Source organism: Siniperca chuatsi, linkage group LG10 (genome assembly GCF_020085105.1).
Source record: "Siniperca chuatsi isolate FFG_IHB_CAS linkage group LG10, ASM2008510v1, whole genome shotgun sequence".
In the NCBI taxonomy this organism is placed as follows: Eukaryota; Metazoa; Chordata; class Actinopteri; order Centrarchiformes; family Sinipercidae; genus Siniperca; species Siniperca chuatsi.
The window spans coordinates 2,990,389-3,011,299 of NC_058051.1; the positions used below are offsets into that span (position 1 = coordinate 2,990,389).

Here is a 20,911-nt window from a genome sequence, read left to right on the forward strand (position 1 = left end):
TACATGTCCTGAGGGGAGGACAAACACCAACAGGGCTAATGTGAACAGAAAGACTGTTTATTTGTTTTACAATATTATCTTGGTTACATTCTTATATAAACTTTTAGATCTTTCTAATTTTCTTACAGAATGACAGGGATGTTTATCAGATTGCATACCTAGAAAAGTAAAGGAATACATGCATCCAAACATGAACAGCATTAAAAGGAGCAACTTTATATAACAAGTAGAAATTCACAACTGTGAGCTCTGCTCAGTCTCACTGTGGTCATCAATCAAGGCAGGAATATTACAGAGGGACGTCCTCTAACAACACTTTTGCAGAGGAGAGCAAGTTCATTGGCTAAATCCATGATGTGGAATTTAAATGCTTTCAATTTGAGCGGACGATTTTCAGCGCCAAATTTGAGCAGTTTCCTATAGTTAACATACACATGTGTTTTCATGAGTTCTCTCAATAACATGAGGCACCACAGACACAATAATAAAAAAGCACAACTGTTGAATTTAACTGTTGAAATGGATACAGGAAAGACAACCTCTTAAAAGGAAGTGGAAAGTGCACTTAGTGGGTCTGCACAGCACAGACCCTGTCCAAAAAAATACCAACAATTCCTCAAAAATTAGACCATATCCAACAAACACTTTTCAACTGCCCTCCAGATAGCTAATCACACACTGCACTGTGATCTTGCTTACTTGTGCCTTTCATCGTCTAACCCTCTTATGGTGTTTGTGGACAGGGTTAAGTCCCAGCTGCATAGGGCAACAAACACCTACTGCTGCCCCTTTCCCTACACTTTCCCCTGGAATGTGCACAGTGTTCCCAGTACCTAGAAATTCAACACATCAGTCTCACCATGACGTTTGCCTGCAGAGACAGGAAATGTGGTACAATGATACAGCGCCATCTCTTGCAGAAGATGGAAACTGCCTTGGAGTAAGTCTCACTTATATGTTAGAATCCAGGGACCATAAATGTTGGGTATCCACAAAAAACAACACAAATTTTCACCAATATATGGTATAAACTAAAAACAACTTCTTTGCTAAAACCTATTAGTTTTACTGGCAGTAAAAATGACAAAATAAATCTAGAATCAAGTCAGCAAACTTTTTCACATGAGGCCCCAGGTGTTTATTCAGCTCAGATTATTTACGTACACACATTAGGGCCAAGTGCAGGGGCTGGGAGCACAGCCGTGATCTACGTGATAGGGCTCTGATGACTGACCATCGGCTTTTACAGCATTCTGACAAGATGAAACGTCATGTGCCAATGATTCATCTCCACAATAAGGAGGAAGCTCTGGACTCATGATGTGTGCATGGCTTAAAAAAAAAAAACATTTTGTACTGTCCTTGATCTCAAACACAAAACAAGAAAACAAAACATGTAATACTTAGACTATGAGGTTAACATAAAAAGTACTAGACATGTCAACAGAGATGATGAAAATGTAGAAAAGGCAAAGAATATACTGAATGACTGAAGAATAGAAAAAAAGGCATTTTAAGATAACGTTAAAGATGAGAAATGGCGACGATGATGATTGTGACGCAGGAGCTGATTTGGTATGAGGGAGAGAGAGAGAGAGATAAAGAGAGAGAGAGAGACAGATAAAGATATGAGTAAGGAGAGAGAGAGAGAGAGAGAGATATCTCTGTATTGAAGACATCCTGACAGTTTACAGTCCTCCTCCTGGTCTTCAGACCTCTGGGACCGAGTGATCCATGGATGACCGCAGGAGACCGCTCGACATCCTGGAAAAAATAATCACATCCATAAGCATGTCAGTGAAGAGCGTCATGCTTCACACTGGGTTCATTTAAGGTCACTTTCACACTTGTAATTCATTTACACCAAGTCATATGAACCGACATGTAACTCATTGATTGGACAGTTTTGGTGAAGTCATCGTGCATCATGGATCCACGTGAGACAATCTAATTCTGGTGACTGACAGCAGGTCATGCAGCACTTCAATGCGCTGTATGTGTAGTTACTGTGTCAACACCTTATTAATGATAAGGTAATGACACTAGATTAACTAAAATGTTGAAATCTTACCTCTTAATCATGTGTTCATAGATGAACTTGGGCATCATGGTGATGGTCATGGCGGTCGGAGAGGTGGACAGAATGTCCTTGATCTGAGAATCCTGGAATTTTCACACAGGAGCAGTGACATGTGAGGACCTCATGTGGTTAATGAATTATCATCAAACTTAAACATTTAGGCAAAAAACATATTCAACGCATTCATCACAGGGCAGAATGAAACTACATGCCTACGAAAGCAAACACTGGAACAAAAGCAAACTATGGCCACATTACTGATGCAACCTAAACAACGTTTCATTTCACATTTGTACAGACTTAGAGCTGGTGAGTGCCGCACTTACTTAAAAACGCTGCACGTTCCCACGTTATACTAAATTCTGCCAGTATGTATGCAGCCATCCCGATGCAAAATTCAAGTTAGCCACCAAACATTTTATTAGCATCACAGATGTTGTCATGTTCTGTATTTATTCTAATTTTGGATCATTTTTAGTCCATGTTTTTCCACAATGCCACATCAATGGAATTCATCTTGTCTTACAGTGTACACATTACTTCTTCACGTGATGACCTCTTAGTTAACAGTTTATATCCATCAATGACCAAACTATTGGTGATGAAAAGACTCATATACAGAAACAAGTGTCTGACCTTGAGTCCAATTACGTTTTGCCCATTGATTTCACAGATGTAATGATCAGTCAGCAGGCCGTTGCGGGCAGCAGAGCCATCCTTGACCAGTGAGGTGATTTTACCAGACTTGTAGATAAAGCCGACGTGGCCTGAGCTGTCTTTGTGCATGGTGACGGTGCGCTGAAAAGGTCTAGAGACACACACAGACACACAGAAAGGATTAGGAATCCACAGGGTTAGTTTTGTTATAAAAGAGCCGATCCTAAGACTTTTATTGAAAATCACCACGTGCCAGTATGTCTGTAAATTTATAATTATGATCAAGAAAACAGAAAACTCAGAAATAGATGGGAAAATAAAAGATAGTAAAAAAACTCTTTTTGATTATGTTGATCAAAACAAAACTAACAGGAGAGCTGAGCAGCAAATGATGAACTGCCAGCAGAGGGAGCCAAACATTTCAGCTTCTAATGAGAAACCATGAAACTGTTCAGAAAACAGATGACAGACACCTGTTTAAATATTATAGATATACACATATATAGTCATTTACAATCAAAGCTTTTATGCAAATTGGTGATGCCATGTTTATAGCTGAGATCTGCTTGCACGATATGAGTCACGAGGCCCTCGGCTCATCAGGGAGCAGCCTTTTCAAAAGCTGGGAAAGTGGAGTTCAGCAATTAACCAGCCTTTTTCCTTTGAACATGCTGTTGCAGATGTAAGTTCAAAAGTGCCGTGTACATACATCCAAAATCCTGACCATTAGAAGTCAACTCACTATGAAAGGCAAGATAATAAAATACAATACAGGTATGTGTACATTAGACAAATGGATGGAGTAGTTTATAAAGCAATGTAATACCACAATTGCTCCATGTCATGTAAAAGACAAGTCAGAGATGAGGTCTACACATTGGAAAATAATCCCCTGAGGACACATTAATCCTATGTATGTTTCCATTCTACATTTTAACGTACAATATATTGCAATCTGGAGGCTCACAAAGCACATCTGTGAGCACATTCCCAGTACTTGGCTCTCAAAACAATGCAGTGTTATTAAAACTATTAAGAATTAAAGCTTTTGTCCACAACAAAAATGAGACTGAAACTAAATAAAAACATAACCTTTGACAACAAAAACTTAACTCAAATGTGCAACAATTTCATGAACATATGAAAACTAAATGATCATGTAAAAGACAGATTAATAGAAAAACTAACTAATTACGGTTTTAATGCAGGCGTATTCAAAGTCCTGCATGCATCTACGGAATCACATTGTACACTTTTGTCCGTTTTGCCTCTGCCACTAATGTTAGCTAACGTTACTGGTTCTTGGAAGGAAAAAAAAGTAACAAATTTATAGACTAATTGAATCTAAAAATCACACTGAAAATTAAACAAGCGTTAACAAAACAGCTGGGACAAACCACAAAAATAGGCAGGCCTGCACACCGACAGTTTTAAAAAGGTAATGTTAACATTAAAATAACATTATCACAGGATGTTAACGTTACTTTCAGTTGGCTATCTTTGATGTTTATAGGCTATTGGGAGGAGTGAGTGTAGCATTAATGTAGTCTGCCAACTATGTAAATCTCCACCTACAGTGGATATTACTGCGTTAATGTTACTGGATGTTTTAGCTGCTCGTCTCAGGCTAAACCTGGACAGTGAACAGTATTTTAGTGAACAAGCGAGTGAATCCAGCTTCTGAATGATCATGGTGCTCCGCAGTGGAGAGCACAGGTACATGCAACTATCCAAGTGCGAGTGAGCAGGAAACAACAGTGAGTGGCCAGTTTGGGAATTTTAAACTGTATTTAGCTAAGAAGAGTGAGTCTGTTGTATTTCTGCTGAGCAGAGCAGCATGGTCACTGTATGTGTGAACCATTACAGTCTGGTATAAACAAGTTTACCTTTTCCTTTAACACAAGACGAAGACTAAAACTAAATCAAATTCAGGTGCCAAAGTTAACACTGGTACAATGGTCAAACTGGGCCCAACAGAAATACAGTGAGTCCTGATAGGTTTAGGACACACTGTTATAATCGTAAGTCCTCCGTGTATTAAATACTCCTCACCTGTCCCTGACCACGAGCTCAATGCGGGTCTCGGCTGCAGCCTTCAGGGCCTTGTGGGCCTTGTCTACGCTCCAACCGGCACAGTTCTGCCCGTTTATTTGAAGGACCTGGTCTCCAAAACGCAGCCCGGCCAGGGCCGCAGGGGAGTTAGCCTGCACCAGCTGGACAAACACTCCCTGAGAAAGGAAAGATGAAGCATTCAAAATTAGTCCAAGGAATGGAGGAAGAGAGAAGACGGACACTGATAGCAGAGGAGAGAAAATGTTATTGCTAAATATTTGAAACAGTGAAAGGAATTAAACCAAACAGAACGAGCAGATGGCTCATGTCTGAACAACTCTTAAAATAATTAGTTTACTGTTTTACTTGATGTCGATGCACTTTAATGAAATTATTTGATTGGAATGATGTCATTAATTTTGAGGATTCAGCACCCTGTTAAGTCAAGTGTGCTGTGTCATTTCAGCAGTCCATCGCCAATACACTGAATCTTCTGTTTTTACTAACTCATTTCAGTCATGGCTGCCCACTGTGTTAGTGCAACAGTACAAACTGAATAATTACCGACATTCAAGAGCTTACTAGCGCTCGCAAGCTGGTCAAGTATCAAAAGAGATCACTCACTGTTTGTTTGTGTCGCTTGCTCTTAGTACTGGTAATTAACACCACCCAGTCCCTGTTTTAGTTGCCAACTTCAGCAAGTTACCAAAGCACAAGTGTTCCAGAAATATTACATGTCAATAAAAACAGGTCTGTTAGATGCAGATCAGTTTAAGGAGGTATCATCAGAAGCAGATGGGTTCAACCCTAGTGATCAACATGTCGGATCACTTGATGCTCCCGATACAGAGTAAAACAGGTTAAGCATTGAATGTTTACACCAAGTGAAGCAGAGTTTGACCCAGATCTCAACCCTGATCTTGTGTGGAAGATTAGAAGAGGGGGTGTGGATTTCCTCAGTCATCAGTATGCCGTTAAAGGGGTGTTAATGACAGTCAGTCTGGGCGGAATAATTAATGAGAGAACAGGTGCCTGTCAAAGAGTTTGTGATGCTGACTCACGTTGTCGATGGCCCTGAGCCGGAGTCCCACCTTCCCGTCCTGGTCCTTACAGAGGATGACCTCCCGCAGCCCTGGGCGGATCTCTGCCCTCCTGATGCCGACGTCTGCCCCCGTCACCGGCCGCACCATCCCCCCAACACCTGCACTGAAGGGCACTGCCACTTGCTGAGGAAGGGGGACGGAAGCCAGACAGCAAGGAAGGTGAGAAAGTGCAAGAGGGAAATTGAGTGGGGGTGAGAGAGAGGTGAGAGGAAGAAAGGATTAAAGAGACATGTTGCATTAAAATTCAGCTGGAGATAAAAAGGAATGCTGCATAAAATAGGGATATGTGGGAGGATTCAATTTCATCTCCTCCTCCACCAGTGAACGAGATCAGAATTTCAATTCAATTCAGTTTTATTTATATAGTGCCAAATCTTAACAGAAGTTATCTCAGGGCACTTTTAATATAGAGCAGGTCTAGACCGGACTCTTTATTAGAAATGCTTTAGGCACTGCTCTTGAAAACTTCATCATTAATATGCTTTGCACAAGCAATGAAGAAATTAAAAACATTAGAAAAATAACAGTAGAGGTGAAGCCATCGGCAAATGGCAGAGAACACAGATGGTAAAATGCCAGCTGAAAAGCTAGGGTGCTGTGTGAGCCTTGACATCTGCAGAATCCGCATGTACACATACACACACATGCAACTGGAGGGGAGTGAAGAGTTCACACCCTCCCACACACTGCTCCAGGCCTGCGGTGAGTCACTCCGTAATCTCTGGCAACAGAATACTGTAGTGCTCTGATATATCTACTAAAAACAGATTTTGAATCACTGAGGGCTGATGGTTTGAAGTGAGAGGCTTTAATGTGACCTGAAATTTAAGAAGTTGTTTTTTTTAACATGGGTCTTGTTTTATTAATCCAAATTATATAAACAATTATTTTTGGATGGAATGAAAAATCACAGGGGAACTCCACCAATTTTACACATCAAAGTCTGTTCACAGGTGTTGGGGAGTACAACTGCATATGTGAGAAAAGTTGCATAAAACCTTTTGCGGCTCCAGAGGGAGCTGTGTGAAGTCTGATAACTTGTTGCGCGGTTGGGCTACAAGTTTGAAAAGTGATCTGCTTGCATTGTGGGTAATGTAGGCGCCAGGTTTTGACAAGGAAGAAGAATGTATGGAATACAAGATGATATTTCTGATTCGATTTTCATCCTTTTTTTTGGTTTGTTTTTTAACTGTCCACTGACAACGTCAGGAGCACAAAGCGAAATCGGTGGAGTACGCTTTCAGATGTTTGCATGCATTAACACTCATCCCCAAGGACCAGTGTTGGGGATAACTCACTACAAAGTAATGTGTTAGAGGGATGTAACGAGAAGTAATCAGTTATTTAGTTACATTTTCAAATAAGCAACCCGTTACTGTTAAAATTTTACCGGATTACCTTGTTCCTTTTGTTGCCAGAAAAAAGGAAAAAAGAAAATCCAGTACTCGCACTGTTTCTGTGTCTTTCCTCCTTCTTGGAGGGTAGCTGCGTACTAGTGGAAGGTATTCAACCCTACGGTTGTGTCAGTGCTCATGAGTAGCTCAGCTAAGGAAGTGAGATGGCAGAGAGGACAGCCTTTCCGCCGTGGAAGTAAGTAACTAAGCATTGATCTAGTTAACTGGTTGCATGTTGAAACATGATGTACTGTAAGCTATATGAGCCCGTGTTTTATTGTTTTCATGAGGTAGCTGTGCCTAATAAGCCTCTGCCCCGTTTGCTGTCAGATCGTTAGCAGCGAAAAGACTGCACAGGTCCCACCTGTCAGGTACCCTCAGTTTCTATTTACTATAATGTACTTTATTATTTGTACTTTTTTCATTGCAGTTGAAATGCAAAAAAAAATTACATGTTGCATGAACTTGTTAGGTATATGCATTGAGCCCCTGTACCCTACTGATATATACTTGTATATACTTATATCTGTCATTCCTGTTATTAGCCTGCAGAGTTATGGGCTGTAGACTAAGCTATACAATGACAGTAGAGTCAATACATTCAAAGGTAGACGTACAGTAGGCTACGTGCCCTCTGGACAATGTAACTAACATCATTTTTGGTAACGCAAAAGTACTCTAATGAGTTACCTTTCTCAGTAAGTAACGCTGTAACGTAACAAGTTCCTTCTTTTTGGTAGTAATGTGGTAATGTAACAAGTTACTTTGAAAAGTAACGTTACCCAACACTGCCCAGGACGCACACAAACACTTACATTGTCAGCCGCAGGCATCAAGGCCAGGTTCCTCTGGACTTCATCACTGTTGAGGGCCAGACCCATGTAGTCTCCCAGCTCCTCCAGGTTCGGGTACAAGCCTAGGAGAATGGAGAGAGAGGTGGAAGGAGAAGGAGAAGGAGAAGGAGGAGGGTGGGTGAAAAAGGGAGTCGAAGAATGAAACAGTGAGACCGAGCAGGTGGGAGAGGTGGAGAGTGAGAGACAGGTGGTTGGTAGGGTAGAGAGGCCAGAGAAGATAGAGAAAAAAAGGAACATACCAAAAGGTTACATAATGAATAAATGAGTATATATGGTAATATATACAGTCTTGCTTAAACCCCTACCTCTGCTTCCTACCCAGGTTTTCTATTAGCACTTCCCCTAAATTACAGCACTGAAGACAGGCCATTTAGCCCCCATCAGATTCTATATTTAATAATGTTTTGAATTCATAGCTGTGAAAACATTGTTATTTTAGCCACACCTACGTTGCCTTTTCAGGTGATCACATTTTTTTCCTACACTTGTATTTTACAGCATTTTATTCATGCCGTCAGTAGGGTCGTGCTTGAACTACACTGAGCCCTCCATTGGGAGAAAGTTGATAATGAGCACTCTGTGTTGCAATGCAGTAAAACTTTCCTGGCATCAGTATTCAATTCCTTGCTATGATGGAAAGGCCACTCTAATCTCTAAGTGTTAGCTATGGTCTGTGTGTGTGTCCATTCCTCCTATTTGTCTTCCTGTTTTATCTGTTTGAATATTACACAGATATATAAATATAAACACAAAGTTGCTGCCACATAGCGCTGGAATCAGCTGGTCATGTCATTATAGTTAACAGCTAGTCGGAACATGCTGATATTTGTGTTTTAGCCATACCAGCAGCGTAGCTCTAGGGATGGCAATGTCGATCCACCACTTTGGTTCAGACTGAAATAACAATTAGATATTAGATGGATTGCCATATAAAAAAAAAACATGACAGACGTTGTCTGACTGTGGCAATTCAAATGTGTGTTAAGACAATATTTCACTCTTCTTCATCAAAGACATAGAGTGCACAGTGGAGACTCAGTTGGTTTTTAATGTAGTTACACTATTACACTACGCAGGATTTTCATGTGAACTTTTTGTGATCTAATCAAAACTCTTCCTCGCTTGTTTGAGGGAAAACTTGTTTACGTTTATCAGATGTCGGTATGTGCTTCAATAAATCAGATATAAACAAAATCAGTACAGTTCTCCAACAATAGGCAGTATTGTGTAATGAGCTGATTATTCCAAATTATATTATAAATAATATATGTACTATATATGATACAATGAGTGAAACGTTATGTTTATAAATCAGTTTCCAGACCAACAAAAGCAAAAATCAGCTAGTTTAGTGATCGTGACGTATTCCGAAATCATAAATTAGCTTGTGAATCAACAATTAGCCGACTGCACGTAGAGCTGACTCATTGCCGGCAACCAGAAGTTAAGAGACAACGGTGGAAATGGAACAAGGCAATGGTCAATACGCCAGGCAGTATGACAACAGTCAAACACACAGCAACCAACAAGATCTACATACAGTCAGGAGGTAGCTCAGTGATTTTGATCTAAGTCAATACTTATCAATACATTACTCAGTGAGTTTCTTTGTTTCAACAACAATGTACCAGGTGGAGTCAAGTCTAAAGTCAACACGGTTTGAGTAAGTCACTTCAACCACATACACACTCCACCCAAGTACTCAGAAATCACCCACTGTACAGCTAAAGGTGGCAGCTCCGGTCATGGTACAAAAAATGAAGAGAAAAAACACCCACACATTGTTGGCCAAAAATAATACAAAAATGCAGATCATGATTCATCCTGTACTCCTACACTAGGCCATAATAAAAAAAAATATATAAACATGTTTCATAATTTCAGAAAACTGAGAATGCCTAGTCATAACAGTTGCCCTCTCTAGTTTCTTCATTTATATTTTTGCGCTCTCGTGTTTTATCAGCGTCTCTTTCATTCAACTCTCCCACACACTCCTGTTCCACATCCACCCACATAAGCAAATCAAAAAAAAAATTAAAAAAAATAAAAACTTTTGTTGGGTTGGGAATGACCACTGCTCTTGCAATTTACCCCTCGCCTGACCCCTTTCTTCTCAGAAGACTATCTTGAGCTACAGTATTTGTGAAACGGCCCTTGAACTCAAACCCCTATTTCCAAATCAGTCAGTAAATGTGGACCCGGATTTATGTCTCCTGAGAAATTCCACTGGCTGATTATGAATCTGGCTTTACCAGGCAAATGTGTCTTAATGTTGTTATAAAAAGGTAAGGAAGAGTCATATCACAATATAAATTATTTTGCAGCTATGAAAACGCAGATGCAGGCTGTGTATGAATTTTCTTATTATCAGATCAAGCGTTTAGTGTGTGTGTGTGTGTGTGTGTGTGTGTGTGTGTGTGTGTGTGTGTGTGTGTGTGTGTGTGTGTGTGGGCGGCAACTAATGATTATTTTTATTATAAATTAATCCGCCGATTATTTTCTAGATTAATGGATTAATCGCTCGGTCTATAAAATGTCAGAAATTAATGAAAAATGTCCATCCCAGTTTCTCAAAGTCCAAGGTGATGTCTTTAAATGTCTTCTTTTGTCAGTCCAAAACCCAAAGATATTCAGTTTAATATGATATAAAACAGAGAAAAGTAGGAAATCTCCATATTTGAGAGGCTTAAAAAAAGCATTTTCTGCCATTGTTGCATGAAAAATTACTTAAACGATTAATTGATTATCAAAATAGTTGCCAATTATTTTTCTGTCAACAAATCGTTGCAGCTCTAGTGTGTGTGTGTGTGTGTGTGTGTGTGTGTGTGTGTATCTGTCCTAGGGCTGGGCGATCTATAGAATATATTCGATATAATCGAATATTAATTAATGTGTGACATAGCAGATGACTATATTGTCATATTCAAGTTTCTGCTGGTCGCTGCTGAGGAGTAGTTAGGTTACTTCAGTCAGTCATAGTCATCAGTCACAGTCTAACGCAGGTGCAGTTAGACTGTAGGTGTGCTAACCAGAGGTGGAGGAAGTATTCAGGTCCATTACTGAAGTAAAAGTACTAATACCAACCCCACTGTGAAAATACTCCACTACAAGTAAAAGTTCTGCAAGTACTCAGCGTGCCGTAAAATGGTCCCTATTAGTGTTTTACTGTTATATCTGATGTTTCTGGATTAATATTACTGCTGCATTAATGTGTATGTTGCATTTTATTGCTGTAGATGTTTAAGGTTGAGCTACTTTTAACTGCTTTATATACTGTTGGGTAGTTTAATATACAGCAATGCATCATATTCTACAAGAATTTGAGAATGTACAGTATGTTATTTTAGAGACAATGTGTATATCGAGATATATATTGTATATCTCGGCATAGCCTAAATATATTGAGATATTATTTATAAGACATATCGCCCAGCCCTAATCTGTCCACAGCTAATCTCGCATAGTCCTGGACCCATCAGCCTAATATTTTTGTGCACATTTATGACTGTATGCTCAAGAACCTCTCATGGTTGCAGTGATTCACAATATTTGAAAAACGTATAAACTCATTGACTGCTCTGTTTTATACCGCCATTGACTGCTGACTCCTCACTCCCCTTAAGCGGTCGGCGGGGGCCGCAAGTGAACAACTGCTTCAGTTAAACTATGGAATCTTGTTTCCGCTAGGGACAACGTACGTGTTAGAGGAATCTTTCGTTGGCATTTTTACTTTGAATTTGAGTTTTGGAATTCTTAAACAAATTGATATTGAAAGCTTGTCTACTACGATTACATCTTGATAAGGAAAGGACGAAGTCAGGTGACCTTTGTCAAGTAACCTTCGTCGCCTTGGTAACAATGATAAGCATGTGGTTAATGTTGTGAAACAGTGGCAGTTTGGTTAGGTTTAGGAAAAGATCATGGTTTGGGTTAAAATAAGTAAGTTAAGATACGTACATAAGTTACGTACGTGATATAAGTTAAAAGCCGTTGTGATAACACGCGAAATGACTTATGACATTGACATGTTATTCATAAGCCATTTGATACCAGGCCTGGCAGAGATCTGCACTCTACTGAGTTTGTTGTTTTTGTTTGAACCAAAAAATTAAGAAACAGAAAAACCATGTGTCGTTTTTGCTATAAAACCAAAAGGGAAAACAAAGCCATTTTTCCGCCGGCCTGGCACGCTCACAAACCCCGCTGTGAGCGGGCTAGAGCGGAGTACCAGGGGTTGAAGGCTACAGGGCCGAGATCCCTGCATGGGCCTGTGGGGACATGGTTGTGTGAGAACAATGCAGATAACCACAGGTTCCTGTTAATTTGATAAATTTATAATGGACATTTGTGTTGTGATATTTAAACAAACCATCCGTCACCAGGGAAATAAAAACCTCTTGTCTATGACACCGGTCTCTTGAGAGAGCTCCAGCAGCGGGGGCTGTGAGCGCGACTGGCCGGCTGGCTTTAACTAGTGACCCCCGCAGCTTAGGAGCTCTGAAAACAAACTCACATCAGAGATTTCATAATGTTGGCTATTTGGTCTCAAGAGTGACTGTGCTATATACTGTGTGAACACTCTTTCTATCAACACTGAGTTGACTGTATAAGACTGAAACATGGATAGCACAGCTGCTCTAAGGAGATGTGCCAGATCTTTCTTCTCCCTACACACTCCACTGAGTGTGACTCCAGTCTGTATAGTAGACAACAAACACTCCCATTATGTCACACAAGTAAAGAGAATCCATACACATTTGAACAGTTTATTCAACATATATAGCGCATTCATACTTTCAATGGCATTAATAAACATCATATTATGAATTAACATAAATCATGCCCCAGTCCAGGTTTATTTATTTTTCTTCTAACTTCATCCTGGGCACTATCCTCATGGCTTTTATTTTGATGAATTTATTTTCACTTCTGGGTCACATGTCTTACTTTTCTTATTTCTTCAAAACGGAAAAATGAAAATAGGAATTTGTCGTTTTTCGATTCAGACAACAAAAAGGAAAAACGGCTTTCAAAAACTATCAAAACATAAACAGACCCCCCCTCGTCTCTCCTCTAGCTCACTCTTACACCCCTGGGTCTCTCCCTCCTCCCTCTCTCTCTCCTCCCTTTTCAAATCAACTCCTCCTCCTCTCTCTTTCTCCCATGATGCCCTGTCCCAGCACAACTGCCAGAGCCAGTCTCCATGGTGACTCATAGCTAGCTCTGCTGAGGTAAAAACAAAAGACCAAAAGCCCACAGGACTTTGCATCCAAACAGAGAAAAGAGAAACTGAATAAGTGGGAGAATGGGAAGAGGGGGAGAAGTAAGTGAAAATAAGCAGAAAAGTTATGTTCTGTAATCTCTAAAGGGCCCCTTGTCCATCTTTTACCCACTTTCCTCCTTTCTCTCTTTTCTTCCATCTCGGTCTCAGAGTTCATGTCTACTTTCACACAAACTCAGAAAAACATAAACCCCTGAGCAGAAATGCCATGAGAGAGAAAGAAATAGAGTCACAAACAGGGCTGGAATGGGGGGCCCATTTACTCCTGTTATTGTCCAAAGACCCCATAACTCCTCCTACCATCCCTGTCCTCTCACTCCACCCGTCTTTATCCATCGCTAATACTACAGAACTGTTCCATCTCCTAAGAATAGCACAGACTCAGAACCACAGACCCCCCACATAGATACACCAACAAATATCCAGCATAAGAAATGAGGGAAAAAGGAAAGCAGATACAGGTGAAGGTGTTCCTGCTACAACTTAGAGAAAGAAGGGGCTTTGCTGATTTTCCTGAGTGTAGATTGGTTTGTAAAACAATAGAGGGTTAAAATACTTTCTAAAAACGTTCCACAGTATATGTGAGACTCACTTGATCCTGGCATCCCAGCAGTGGCAGGTTGAGGCTGATAGGTTCCCTCAGTGATGGCTGGCATGGGGGCGGCAGTCTGGGCAAACTGGGCCTGTGCCTAGAAAGTAATCAGATGCACCAGTCAACTGGAAGTGTACTTAAAATGGTAAATACTGGATGAAAGGCAACTGTCATCAGTACAAAACAATTGAGAAGAAAGGAGAAATGATTAAAGTAGGGTTGTTAAGGAAAAATGCATATTCATTACAAATGCATGTCCTTTTTAAAAAACGTATTAAGTCTCAAACCCTGAATGAATGGTATGGTGTACCTCCATGCACTTCGAAATTAAACAGCGTATTGTGGGCCTAAGCAATATAACTATTGGTAATCAGATTAAGTGATTGCAGAATACTTCTTCCTCCACAACAGTCTACAAATTACTGCATATCTTCAATGACATGCAAATGTGACGCTAAAATGACAAAGTTAAAGGGTACTCCATGATTTAGTACTCAGTAACTTTCTTCTGAGTTAAAGACAGAATGGTCTAAATCAAAGCAGCAGAGGCCAAGACATCCTGACTTTTGGTACCTAATATGGGTCAAGCTCTAAAAACACTGGTTCCTACATTTCCCATAATGCTACTAGATAGAATCATGTATTAGGCCCCCCTGCATCCTAACTGCTAACTTCTTTCAAATCCCACACCACCAGCAGGCGTGCTGTTAAAACTAACTCTCGAGACCAATCTGATATTTTTGAAACTTTTGAAAGCTCTAGAGCCACAGAAGACATTATACAACTGTTTTCTGTGGCTGTGTGACATTCCTTGTGATGAGTAAACTGAACTTCATGTGTTAAATCAGTGGTGTGCCCCCTTTAATACTAGCGTGTATTTTTGATCCCCCTGCGATTTTGCTATATTTGCTTTTTGCAAACATCTTGCTTACTGCACATATGATCAGGAAGCATAAGCTATTTGTAATCATGCCAAATGGCACTACAGAGCTAATAATCTTCAGATAGATGTCTCTGTCTCAAAATCAATTCCCCCGACACACTTACCTTGATAACCTTGTCGACCTTGAGGTCCTCGAGGGATGGATACAGGGACATCCTAAGGAGAAAATACAAACAGTTGTGAGTGGAGGACCTTGGGAAAGGGAGGATGGCATACCTGTCTGAGATAACATAAACAGCCAGCTAAGCATCACCAGACTACTGACCGGAATAACCTGTTACCTTAATGACATCCATTACCTTTAAACTCCATTAAGCTATATTTTATATTAACATTGAATCAAATGACTGTGATGTGAAAGGGATGCTAGTGCTGCTGATTCCACTGAGGATGAAAAACAACTCTGTACCTGTATGCGGCTTTCAGCCACATCCCGCTTACCTGCCTGGCATGAAATGGCATGGAGATGATATAAATGACTGACTTCTTATCTAATATCTAATGAACTTACAGTGTATGTGCGTATTGACTTTGACGAATATATGGATCACAATACCAGGTGAGAGGAACACAGAGGGTATGCAGGCAGAAGTAGCACAAGAAGTGAGAAGTAAGGTACATTTAACATCTTTCTGTTATATTTTCTATATAAGGTTTTCTGTTGAAGTTCAAACAATGACATTGCACTGAAAAACACACTGAGTAAACATGGGCGGCGGGAAAAACACATGAGAGCACGAAAGCACAGACAGCGGTTAATGGCTCTCAGGGTCCCGTGATGATAATAATGGTGGTCCACTCTAACCAATCTAGACTCAGAAGTATTCAGAAGAACTCATTACCACGGCACATAAACAAAACAGCAGCCTGATGTGGAAAGAGGAAATGAAAGTCAGGTGACTGAGATTATGCACACAGTACAGTATAACAGGCTGAGTCTTGCTGTTGCACAATAGCAGGTAATAAACACAAATATGTCTGAGTCTGATATATGTTTGTGTAAATCCAATTCATTCATTAGTTTGCCTTGATATACACTAATGCTCACATTTCTCCCTGTGCCCTGGTGTCTACAGTGATTTGCAACAAAAAAGAAGGTAGTGGCTGCTTCTCAAGCACACTGACTACATCTAGTGTGAACAATAAAAATGCTAGTGGTCACCCTCTCTCCAACTGTTTTCTGTCTGTCTCTACTGTCAAATAAAGTATGGATGCACTGATTTCTCTCTCCTGGTTAGGGCTTCGACTATTTTCATTATCAATTATCTACTAAATGCAAGAAAAGTGTGAAGGTGACGTCTCTCAAATGTCTTGTCTGACCAAAGTACAACACCCCAAAATACTGGGAGACCTGAAAACCAGATAATATTCACATTTGAGAAGCTGGAAGTCATACATTTGTGCCATTTTTGCTTGTAAAACTACCTAAACGACTACTCGATTAGCATCTAATCACTGCAGCTCTACTCCCGATACAGATTCCAATACATCAACTCAGGGTATATTCTAATACCGAGTAGCGATCCGATACTCTTTTTCCCCAATGCATTTAACTTTATTTTACTCAATATTTGACCTGGATGTTCTCTGTGTTTCTTTTTCTTTTTACCAACAATATACCTGTCTCTCTTTCATGAGAACCCCCCCTCTTTGCTAGTCTTATCTTCTTTAAAAGACTCAGAGATCTGTACAAGGAATCCAATGTGCTTGTACTCTGTACACAAATAAAGTTACCTGAACTTGAAAATCTGCATACCTCACTGCACGGAACCTATTAGGTAATATGACTCCAAACTGATCTGCCACGACTGAATGAATAAGATGATACAGGAAACACTAACTTTAATAATAACAATGACACAGAAACTGTATTTAATGTGGATTGGTCATGTCATCACCACTACACCAACCACTTGATAAGGTCAGTATTGGCACTGTCCAATCCAGTGTATTTGAACAGTGAGTGAGTTCCTAAAGGGGTAAAAATGCCAAAACATTATCTTAAAAAGCAAACTGATTGCACTTTAGTCTTCCCAGTTTTTCTACTTTAATATGAAAAATGTGATAAGGACCGAAGCATAATTTCATAACCATTTTCTTCCCCACACTGTGACAAATGTGTGTCACAATCACAAGACATGTGAACCCATCTCTTGCTCAATAAGGAACACAACAAAGTCAGGAGGATGACAGTATAATGTAAAAAACAACAGACATTATGACCAACCTCCAAACAGACTACGGAAATCCAGAAAGCTACTGATAGACATGATACAAGACACAAAAGACAAAATAACTCATCATAAGAAATGTTTTAAAGAGTACAAAACATCACAAACATGAGAGGCCACACTGATGCCATGTGCATACAGTGGTAGGATATGTGGTCAAACATTCATTTTGACACCAGTAAGGGGAAAATGTGCCCCTAAAATAAGCAAATCATTCTGACCACAATCACATTACTGCAACATCTCACTCTCCCGGCTACTCCAGCCACTACTCTATTCTGTTATTCTCGGTCCTCACAGACAAGTGCATCACTGTGTTAGTGGACACAAAGGGGCATTTTAATACCTTCTAGTGTTTAGGCTCCTTTTCAGCTGTGTTTGCTCGCTTTATATTCCTCCCTCATTCAGACTAGCTGGCTGGAGGCATAAGCGAATAAGCCTGGAAAAAATTAGTGTTTGGTCAGCCCTTGCAATGACATAACCTAATCCTTGAGTCACTTCTGCAACTGCAGTTCAAATGAAGTGGACAAGTGACATTCTTTCAAATGTAAAAAGGACATTTCCTGCATGGTAAATGGTAAATGGACAGCATTTATATAGTGATTTTCTACCTTGACGGACAAAGTGCTTTACAAAGCACCTCTCATTCAGCCATTCACACACACTGATGGCTGCCATGCAAGGCGCTGGGCCTGCCCATCTGGAGCAACTTGGAGTTCAGTGTCTTGCTCAAGGACACTTCGACATGTGGGCAGGAGAAGCCGGGGATCGAACCCCCAACCCTGTCATTAATGGACCATCCACTCTACCACCTGTTTATATACATTTGTATATAAACAAGCCCATAGGTAACAGAGACAGGGGTAAAAAGCTTGGCGAGGATCCCATAAATGTATTGCTTTACTGAGGGCAGTTCAGAAAGAGGCTTGGCATCACTGTTTGCTATGGTGGAAACTGGAAAGGAAAGAGGGCTAACTTCAGTAAGCCTGAACCAATTGGTTATACACAAGAATGTGGTCTTCTGGGCAGCTTATTCCGGTCTATTGACACGGCTGGGAAAGAGACAGAGGGAGTGGGAAGAAGAAGGAGGAGGAGGAGGAGGAGTGACAACGGTTAAGGGAACAGAGGTCTGTATTGCTTTGAACTGACCCACACCCTTTCTACTGTACCCATTAAATGGGCCACATTATAGGAGTTCAGACGTTATAGACAGATAACATACCGTTATTCTTTATAAACAGGCACCATGGGCTACTGTATTAACGCTGTAACAACACAGGAACTGCATTTGGCTCAGAGATAACACGTAGGGCTTAATTGACGTTATCTTAACTAGAATAGATTTCCTTTAACGTTATCTTCTAATATTGAGGCAAACGTCTGTGTATACTTTTTAGTGAGGAACTCCTGTTGTGTTTCAATCATGTGACTGGTTAAGTTACGACTTAAAATGCTGCAAATCAACGTTAGCTAACGTGACGGTGCCTCACTGCACAGTCATTAAAAATTAACCCACCGCACCGCTTGTTAAAGCAGACAGACAGATCTAGTAGTTAGCTGAAATTAGAGCTGGTTTGAAAGGTATATGAATGAAGACAAAACCAGTGTGTCTTTTAGCTGAGCCGCTAAGCAGACCGTCTTTGTTCCGACATAAACAGCAGGGAAGCAAACAGCTAGTTAGCCGTAACGTTAGCTTGTTAAGTAAACGAAACCTGGATGTAACCGTTACCGTTAGAGAGGGTTTGGTACAAACGTTTGGTAGAGACAGTCTCACCTTAATGTCTTGGTTGTAAAATCAGCTTAATCCGGAATCTCAGACAGCAGCAAACTCCTTGCTTTTCTTATTTTTCTGTCTTCGTCGCTCTGGCTCTCTCTTTGATGAAGGGAATTTCTGGAAAGTGATGTCACTGCTGGCTTCCTGGTCGTGCAAACCGTGACGCCGAAAGCCACGCCTCGTATCGGTCACATGACCTTTGACTCACCATGACCATTTGTTTTATACAGTCAATGTTTTATACCTATGAAACAGACCTACAAACCTCATGATAATCACCTTGACCTACCTAACCTAGTTGGACCTAACCAAACGCTATTTTGTGTCGTGTGCTTTGTTTTGCTTCCCTGTGTGTTTGCACTCTGTCAGGTAAAGGTAGAGTAGACCAGGCCTCATCTTTACAAGCTATAACTGCAAACCTTTCCCTAGGGAACAATTATTTATTGTATTTTTCTGACTGCCTGGCAAAAACTGGGACTAAATGTATGGCCCCTAACCAACTCCCAATGGTTATTTTTCATTGATTTGATTGATTCAGTTGATTGACTGAAGTGTCCACCATATGGTACCCAGCCCATATGGGTTTACAAGACACTAGACAGCAATAACAACCACGATGCTCCCATGGCAAATGGTAATGTACAGATCCACAAATTCAAAAACAAACAACACCTCATTGAAAACCCAACCCAACATATTACCTTCAGCCACCAAAATAAATTTAAAAGATTTTTTCAAATAGCGGGCCGCTCAGGTCACTGCACTGTACAAACACAAAATTATATTCATCCTCAACAACACCAAGATCACAAAAACACATAAATGCTGCTCTTCAGGAATGGCTTTATATCTGCCTACCTCAGTCACCAGTGGTATCAGTTCTTGATTGAACACCCAAGGATGTTTGCCTTCTCTGTTAATTATATTTAATATCTAGTTCTGTGTTGTAATCTTGATTTGAACATAATTCCTAAACTTTGGTTTATCCCAGATATCCTCCAATGGAAATTGTGCCTTAGAAATCTTTATTAATGTGTGTTTGATTATATTTAGCCTAGATTACACTTCAAATTGTTCCTGAAAACAAAATGCAAGTCATCTAGAGAAACACTGTAGCACCATCCCTCAACCAAGGATAATTGTGTGCTCTATCCCAGTTAAAGATCTTAAAGGCCAGCCTTTCCTCTGGCAATTGGATGAGTATTTCATATCTCTCCTTGACAAGACATGGCTCCCACCCCCTGTCCCCTTAAATTGCATGCTTTACTTTAAGTGCTTGCACCCTTAGAAAGCACGTCATTGTTTGACTTGTTGTTTGGACAGAAATACTATTGAAGGCACCATTTAAACCCCATACTCCTGCAGCATAAAATTAATTTGATCCTGCCATTGAATCATAAGGTTTTATGGAAAAAGTTGATGAAACAACATCAGGACAACTGATCTCTACAGTACAGAATGCAAATTTCAAGTCCTTTTCCATTATGGAAATCATGTACAGTAGTTCAACTGTGGCTTATTTGGACTTTTGTAACCCCTTTGATCCCATTGTTCCTTTAAGCTGAAATGTCAGGATTTACAGTGACTTATTAAAAACCATATCATTGTAAAGTTTTGATTTTTAAGGGACACCGCAGCGATTCAGTATTGCGCTTCCATAAAGTCGGGTGACTCACAAGAGGCAGATTTTGAAAAAGAATGGCCAAAATCGAAACCACAGAGACGAGATATCCTGATTTTTAGTAACTTTAGTATCTTTAAAATCTGGTTTCTGCATTTCCCATAATGCAACCAATAGCTGATGACATCGTCAGTGTCATTTTCCCAGACTTGACAAAGCTCCCCCAGAGCCACAGAAGACATTACACAACTGTTTTCACAGGCTGAGTAGGCTGTGAGTAGTACTCCTCGTGACGGGTAAACTGACCTGTATGTGTAAAATTGGTGGAG

General features: G+C 40.3%; 1 protein-coding gene across 1 annotated transcript; it reads right to left on the reverse strand.

The window, feature by feature from the left end:
• Window positions 1-36: 36 nt before the first annotated feature.
• On the reverse strand, window positions 37-19,117 carry sdcbp2 (syndecan binding protein (syntenin) 2). The gene is made up of 9 exons (XM_044212266.1): window positions 18,962-19,117; window positions 15,061-15,112; window positions 14,014-14,110; window positions 8,102-8,202; window positions 5,851-6,015; window positions 4,790-4,965; window positions 2,717-2,888; window positions 2,072-2,163; window positions 37-1,764 (listed from the first exon to the last, which is right to left on the reverse strand). The coding sequence occupies exons 2-9, from the start codon at window positions 15,109-15,111 to the stop codon at window positions 1,710-1,712; spliced, it is 909 nt and encodes a 302-aa protein (XP_044068201.1). The 5' UTR covers window position 15,112; window positions 18,962-19,117; the 3' UTR covers window positions 37-1,709.
• Between the last annotated feature and the right edge of the window lie 1,794 nt (window positions 19,118-20,911).

What these genes read in the sequence shown, in the direction of transcription:
- sdcbp2 (XM_044212266.1), bottom strand. Translation starts at nt 15,111, where the DNA reads ATGTCCCTGTATCCATCCCTCGAGGACCTCAAGGTCGACAAGGTTATC. An exon ending in AGGTCGACAAGGTTATCAAG is followed by an intron (nt 14,111 to 15,060) that starts GTAAGTGTGTCG and finishes ATTACTTTCTAG; the next exon opens with GCACAGGCCCAGTTTGCCCA. An exon ending in GAGCTCGTGGTCAGGGACAG is followed by an intron (nt 2,889 to 4,789) that starts GTGAGGAGTATT and finishes GTGTGTCTCTAG; the next exon opens with ACCTTTTCAGCGCACCGTCA.